Genomic DNA, 8,309 nt, shown 5'->3' with positions numbered 1-8,309 from the left:
ATCTAAAATTATCAAATTTTATATTATATTATTTAGAATTAAATATGTTTTTGTTTCCAGAATTATTTGAAATTTGACTTTTAATTTCTATAAAAAATTTCATTTTTAGTCATTGTAAAATTATTTTTCATGACGTTTTAGTTCTTCTACAGAAACTAAAACTACGAACATAAATAATTTTATAAGGAATAAAACATGACTCTTTTTTATAAGAATTAAAAGTCAAATTTGATAATTTTGTAGGGACCAAAAATATATTTAACCTAATTATTTAAAATATATTATATTTTGTTATTTGTTTAGTACAAAAGATTTGGAATTTTTTTTCTTTCTATTTTTTCATTATATTAGGAGATAAATTAACTTAATGACAATATTGATATTATTAATAAAATAAAAATTATATATATAAATAAAAATAAAGAAACAAGTTGGGTCGTTATTCATGTGTATTATTAGCGCACTCACGTGATGAAGTTTTGTTTTTTTCTTAATATGAAATATATTTTATTTTCTGTCTTGTCTTCTTCCAAACATAAACAAATTAGTGTTGTTGTATTGAACAATTATTAGTTTGTCAAAATGTTCTGGGGGCAACATGATGACTCTACAAAATAATTTTCCCTCTCTGTTTTTGTGGACTTGTGTTTGGATTATAGTTGTTAATGAATATATTTGTGAAGTTTTTTTTTAATAACCAAATTTATAAAAAAATATAAAATAAACCAATATTTCAAAAAAAATTATCTATCTAACCATGTTTGGGGGTATTTTTCTCATAGGCGCCATGTGCCATGGCACCTCCTATATTTTTTTTTAAAAAATTGTTCAGTTATTAATATTATCTGTGGATTTACCTGCTTTACCTACGAAAATATTTAATGTTTAATCTGTAGGTAAATTCGCAGCTAATATTAAATCTGCGAGTAACTAAATTAATTTTAAAAAATATAGGAGGCAGCTACGTGAAAAACATTCTCAAACATGGTTAGATGAATAATTTTTTTGAAATATTAATTTATTTTGTATTTTATTTAAAAAACTTGGTTATTATAAAAAAATCTTCAATATTTGTATTTGGAATCGTTGTTTTATTAAATGAAAATAATATTGCTGTCTGTCTTATATTCTTGGAGGTGTTTTTTAGATGAATATTAAATAGACTTTGAGTTATTCATTTGTATTTGTGAATATCTAAAATTATTATTGTTTTTTTAATCAAATTAAAGAATATATTAAGTCAAAAAAAACTTTAGAAACAAGGACGATCATAAGATTCAGCCACCATAATCGACAATACTAAAATATTAGATTTGCAAGGTGCAATCTAATCTTTCTATTTTGCCATCTTTTATAAATTATACTTTCTATAATTTTTTTAAAAATATCATTGTTTTTAAATTTTTAAAGATTAGTATGTTGTGAAAATATATATAAATTTTTTTTCTCCTATTTTAGCAAAAAAATAAATAACATACAGCACAATTATATTAATACCACACTTTCACTTTAAATTTATGCAATATAGTATTTTGATAATTTTACCAATTTAATAACGGATATTGATATTTGTTCGTACACAAAATTTTCCATCCTTGCTTTGAATGATAAGTTATGGCTCTTGGCTCCTAATTGGATTGGGCTTTGACCCAATCTAAAACAATACTCACCCTTTTCGATTATTTATCTTGCCATCCCCAACTTATACATGGCACTCACCAATCTTATGAAAAGATCAAATTGTCCAATTAATTTTCATTACTACATTTTCACAAATTTATAGGAAGAATTGGATTTTTTAAATTCTCTGACGATACCGAAAATTTCGAAGGCGTACCGAAAATTTGGCGAAAACAAGTAAGATTCATGGCATATTTGTGAAATTTCTGGTATATTGAACTGGAAATTTTAAAATTTTCGGTATTTGCTATAGGAAATTTTAAAATTTCAGTATTATCATTTATCAATATTTCAGATAATTTTGAAATTTCCGGTGCGTATTATACTGGAAATTTCAAAATTTCCAGTATTTCATTTTTTTTTAAAAAGAAGCTATTTTCCTTTTATTTTTAAATTTTGCTGTGAGGACCAGAGGCAGGGACGGTTCTATTGCGGGACGGACCACCGATAGAGCCAGTGCGGTTGCTCAAGCTACTGATGAGGCGCATGCCTCAGAGCTACGTGCTAGATGCCTTCCTCCGACAACAGGGTTGCAGCCATTGAAATACACTTATACATTAATCAAATATTGAGGAAGAGACATTTTGTTGATATATGTTATTCAATAACCCTAAGACCCCTATTTATACAAATGGTGATACATTTTAGACCACACATATGTGTCGGAGCAATCAGGGTCCTCCAAAAGTGTCGGCGAAATCTCAACCGTTGAAAAATCCTAATATTGAAACATACCAGAAATTTAAGTTATAATGAAATTTTTGGTATTGCCCAAAAATTTGAAATACACTACCGGAAATTTCGTCAGAAACGTCTTTGTATCTCATCAAGGATAAAATTGGAATAAAAAATGTAGGGTGGGGTGGGTGGGTGGGGGGGGGGGGGGTGGCATGTATAAGTCTCACCATTTTCAATTCAACTAGGTATTTTTTTATAAAGGACAAAGCAATGAAAAATTTCACACCTAATATGGACAATACTTCCTAGCCGCATTGATTAGTGTATTTGAGGTCGATTGTAGCATCAACGCTAGTAAAAAGGTGAGATCCACATGCTTGAGGGTTAGAACTTTTAGCCCTTTAACCTTGACATGGGAGAAACGGTTCTAGTACATCAAGATATTTCACATTGCTTGAGAATTGAGATTAAATGTAATTTATATAGAACATACACTCCTCATTTCAACAAAAGATTTTTTTTCAAAAGACAAAGGTGTGATGAGTTCTTACGCTCAAAGTGAACAATACATCGTAACCTCATGATCAGTGGCTAACAGCCTCGAGTTCGATCGGAACATTGGTGCTAGAAGGAGGGTCAGACTCTTTAACCCCTTTTAGCCCCTTAATTTTTATTAGAGGACAACTCTTTTGGTTCACCTCGAAGACTTGCGTTACTTCCTTAATTTTACTAGAGGACAACTCTTTTGGTACACCTCAAAGAGGTGCATTACTTGAGAAATATTGATGGTAGATTATATGCAATACCGATACTGCTCAACCAAACTGTTTCAGTAGTTTTAAAATTCGTATCAGTCATCGACCCGATCAGAGCCGGCCGAATCAGACAGAGGGCCCCGTTCTAATTTAAAATATGGGCTTAAATTTTTTTAAAAAAATACAATTATAATAAATAAAAATGGCACATATAAAATGTAATTATATATTAATAAAACAAATTAAATTATAATTATTTAGACTTTGATCAATCTCATTTTTTGATTGTATTAAATTTTTATTGTAATATTTTTTTTGATTTATTGAATTTTTTTATATCAATTTATATATTTATTAATATTAATGCAAAAAAAATTGAATTTTTAAAAAATTTAAGGCCCTGTGCTTTAGAGCCTCTTGCTCCTGCACAGGGCTGGGCCTGGACCCGATCAAGCCTCTAGATTACTAAGTTACTGGTGGAATAAGTGGTTCATGAAATAAAGTTTTTGACATAAATTTCTTACTATAAAATCTACACACAAAAATTTATGAAATTATTCACTCAAATAAGTTGAATAACGTAATAAGTTCCAACTTTCAAACATAATAAGTTTTAAATATTTTTCAGAATCAAAATCTAACAAAATTATAAAATAAAGTAAGTTTTCAACATAGTCAACAATAGTACAAACTCAAATAAGTTATATGGATATGATAGAATTAGAGTTTCACTTAACTCGTCTCTACAAAATAGACTTGTAAAATGAGTGATGTCACTTTATATAAACTCTTTATGGATTCTATGTTTAATCAATGTGACACTAAGATTTTTTAAAGTACACCCTTTCACGATCAACTCTATTGGACTTAGTGCGTGAATATAAATAGTGGATGACCCAAATTATGGATACGTGAGACTAGGTTTTTTAATACACCCCAAAGTGCCTATTGCTATAGGGTTTGGTGCGCATATAAATTGTGGGTGACTCGAATCAATAAGCTGTGACACCATGATAGAATTAAAATTCGAGGTAACTATCCTTTAAAAATGGTTTGTAAGGTGAGAGGTGTCACTTTATATAAATCCTTTATAGATTCTATCTTTAATCAATATGAGACTTGAGTTTTTCACGGTACAATAGAATAGATCGATTTCAAAGATTTTCTAAATGTAAGAGAGGAAAAACCTTTTTTTCTTTCAATTTTAGTCTTTTTACTCCCAACTCAAAAATACGTTATTTTATCAAGTTAAAAAATAAATATTAAAACATTAATCCGCCAGTTTAAAAAATTCATTGATTCATTAGTTAGCAGATCAATTAGGCAATAAGTCATATGCTTTTACAGGACCGCTCTATCCTTCGGTTCCGGTCCAACTAGCAAGTTTGAATCGGGTTTTAAAATACCCATACCGAATTGAACTAATGCTAGTAGCTTAGATTAAATATTATAAGCAGTAGCTTATTCAAAAAAACAAAACTCCTCAGTAAATAAAAACCACTTGATTATGTTCTAATTCGATCTCTTTATAGTTCTAGTCATTTGACTTCAGTGATAACTTTGTGAAGAATTCAACGTTGAAAGTAGAAATATGGCAATAAATTTTGTATCTTGGATCATCCTTCTTCTTCTCCTCCTAATCCTTTTGGTATGTTCCTTTCTTTCTTTTTCTTGAATCTCTCTTTCTCTATTTATTTTTCTTTAATTTCCAAATATCTCTGAATTTTTTGCAGTGTTCTCATGGAAACCAAGCAAGGGAATTGGTTGAAACAAAAAACACTTCATTGGAAATTCAACACAACCATCATCATCATCAACATCAACATAATCATATGACTCATAATAATATCGATCCTTCATTAATGGTGTTTTTCACTTTGAAAGATTTAAAAGTTGGAAAAACAATGCAAATTTATTTTCCTAAGAGAGACCCTTCAACTTCTCCAAAGTTATGGCCAAAAGAAAAAGCTGAATCACTTCCTTTCTCATCAAACCAACTCTCATATCTTCTCAAATTCTTCTCTTTTTCTCCAAACACTCCACAAGCCATGGCTATGGAAAACACCTTACAAGAATGTGAAAGCAAACACATCAAAGGAGAAGTCAAATTCTGTGCTACTTCATTACAATCCATGCTTGAATTCACACAAAATGTTCTTGGTTCAAATTCCGAAATCCAAGTTTATGCAACTTTGCATAAAACAAAATCAAGTGTTACTTTTCAGAATTACACTATAGTAGAAATTATGATGGAAATTCTAGCTCCAAAAATGGTGGCTTGTCACACTGTGCCTTACCCTTTTGCTGTTTTTTATTGTCATAGTCAAAAAAGTGAGAATAGGGTGTATAAAGTATTATTGAGGGGTGAGAATGGAGATAAAGTTGAAGCTATGGTTGTTTGTCACATGGATACATCACAATGGGCACCTAGTCATGTTTCATTTCAAGTTCTTGGTGTTACACCAGGGAGTTCTTCTGTGTGTCACTTTTTTCCAGCTGATAATTATATTTGGGTCCCTAAGTTGAAATCACAAGGTTCATCTAGCATGTGATTTGCAATAAGATAGTACTAGTGTGCTTGCAATTTGAGTTTATGTTGCTAAAAAATAATTGTGTGTTGTATTCAAAGCTAAATGATGTAAAATAAGTTTTTTTATGAGTATATGTAAAAGTCTCTACTTTTATAATTTTGTTGTAATTTTGAATCATGATGTTCTTGATCTCTTTATTCAATATTTCCATCAAAAAATTTAGTATTTCTTTTATAGATTTCATAAATTTTTATCAATAAATTAGAAGAGTTTATATTTAGGTAAAATGTATCTATTTAGTTTGACCTTACGACCTTCCTTTCAACTTCTCAAATTTTCAATATGCCTTATATATTTTTCAGACACTCCATAAAAACTTCATTTTGATCATTCTTTTGAATACACCGTAGAAGATAGTATTGGCTTAACTTGAGAATCTTTTTTTGTTTCTCAGCTAATAGTAAGTCGAGTGGCTTCGGCCTCCCTTAAAATGTGTTCTTGCTAATTTTTTTGTGAGTTTTTGTTTTCCAGGTGTCCGTAACTGGAGAACTCTAGTTCTGTCTGGATTCTGGTTTCTCTGTTAATTCTCTTCTTATTAGTTTTTTTTTTTATTGTTGATTTTTGTCTCCTTCGCTTTGTTATTTTGTGTGTTACTATTGTCTTTGTTTTTTGACTTGGTTTGACACTCCATGTGCCATTTCCGTGCCATCTATCTAACTTTTTGTTACTAGTGCCTTTTTCATTTATTAATATATTATATTTGCATTCTAAAAAAAATAGTTTAAGAAGAATTTATATACAACATATATCTTTACAATATTTAAGATTTTAAACAAGCTGTTATTGAAAAACAGAAAATCATTGGCAAAACAAAATACCATAATTAGACAGTGATTGTATTGCACAATTTTATAGATGTTGGGAGTTTTTTTTTTTCTAATTTATTTTCACTAACAATATTTGGTCTATTGCACAATTGTATAGATGTTGTGAGTTTTTTTTTTTCAAATTTATTTTCACTATCAATATTCGGTCTATTAATCGACTAATCTGATTCAGAGTCAATTCTGACATCAAATAATTCTAACTCTCATTCAATCACAATTATAAAAAATTAGACAGTGATCTTTCTTATCAAATCTACCATCAATCACTCATAAACTAACTAATGTCATAGTGTGTATTTTAGATACACTAAAATAAAATTAAGTTTAAATCTAATCTTAGAAAGCAATTATTGTTAATAAAGAATAATTGTTTCTAGATTTTTGGGGAGCAATTATTGTTATTAAAGAATAACTGTTATTGTTATTTTTAAACGTACTTTATAAACGTTGCCATTGATTATGATAAATCTTATTTACATGTGGCCTCTTTTTGCGCACATGTCATGTATTCAGTATTATATTAACACAAAAATGAGTATTAATTATTACTACCAAAATTATTTTGTTTAAGGATTATGACATTACCAATCACTCCTATTATTCCAGGACGCCCATGAGATTTAAGAATAAAGGCTGATAGTAAAGCAATTGAATAAAGCGTCAGAACAGATAGATCCTCCTTTTATTTTTCTACAGACGATTCTGTTCCGTGTGTTGTTTATGGAAGCTCTATTGATTCTCTAGATCAATTTGACACCTGATCTTGATCCATGTTGCACTCCACGTTTTCTGTTATTAACCATTTTTTCTATTTAAGAGTGAAACTGCGTTATTTTGTAAAGGTGAATTCTTATCTACCCAACACAAAAATTTGACTAGAGTTACCCTTAATATAAAATATTTTGGAAACAACAAAAGTATACTATTTAATAATTAATTAAATATGATAAAATTGAATGTTGTAATGTGATTGGTAGAAGGTACACTACTCAACTTTTTGTGATGGATAGAGAAGTTATCTCATTTTTTAAATATTCAAATTCATTCTCTCTCACTCTCGCCCGAATTACTTACTTAAACGTTAGAGTTCTAACCTTGTAGATCATCCCTTCCTCTACCGCATAAAAAATTCAGAATTTAAGATCACTGCATCAAATTTTACCTCCTTATTTATCGAACAACTTTAATTCCACTACAAAAACATCTTTAAATTTGTATAAGAAATTAAAAAGCCACACTCAAATCCATATGTTTCTTCTGACTAGAGCTGTCAAATGGGTCGGCCCGGGGGGCCAAAACATATTAAGGGGCTGAAGTGGGTCGGCCCGATTATTCATGGACCGTAAAAAAGAGCACAACCCAATTACTAATAGGCCTTGTGGTCCGATGGGTCAGCCCGATAGGTCAGTCCAAGGATGTAATGGATAAAAGCTACATAACATAAATAGAGAGTAATGATAAACTTAGTTAAATGATATATAAAATATTCATCAAATCAACATCCATATATATATGAATCCCACGAAGATATCTATGTAAAAGTAGAGAGAAACGGAATATTATCTCCAATACGTATCAAGCTTTCTTTTTACCTCACCACTATTTTTTTAATCATATCATATTTATCCTCTTTAAATTTTATTTTTTACTTGAAATACACTTATGCAATTATATCTTAACTCAATATTTTTTTCTCTAAAATTAACTAAAATTATTTTAAATTTTATTTTTAATGGGTCAGCCCGAAGCCTGCTTCACCGGCCCGACTCGACCCATAA

At 29.5% G+C, this 8,309-nt stretch overlaps 1 protein-coding gene across 1 annotated transcript; it reads left to right on the top strand.

Annotated features, from left to right (window-relative positions):
• The first annotated feature begins 4,565 nt into the window (after nt 1–4,565).
• LOC131654964 (BURP domain-containing protein BNM2A-like) lies at nt 4,566–5,827 on the top strand. The gene is made up of 2 exons (XM_058924883.1): nt 4,566–4,761; nt 4,847–5,827. Exons 1-2 carry the CDS (start codon nt 4,705–4,707, stop codon nt 5,663–5,665), a joined length of 876 nt encoding a protein of 291 aa, XP_058780866.1. The 5' UTR covers nt 4,566–4,704; the 3' UTR covers nt 5,666–5,827.
• The last annotated feature ends 2,482 nt before the right edge of the window (nt 5,828–8,309 follow it).

Source organism: Vicia villosa, linkage group LG3, assembly GCF_029867415.1.
Source record: "Vicia villosa cultivar HV-30 ecotype Madison, WI linkage group LG3, Vvil1.0, whole genome shotgun sequence".
Classification (NCBI taxonomy): Eukaryota; Viridiplantae; Streptophyta; class Magnoliopsida; order Fabales; family Fabaceae; genus Vicia; species Vicia villosa.
The sequence above is the reverse complement of the archived record's forward strand: the minus strand, read 5'-3'. Positions and strand labels throughout refer to the sequence as shown.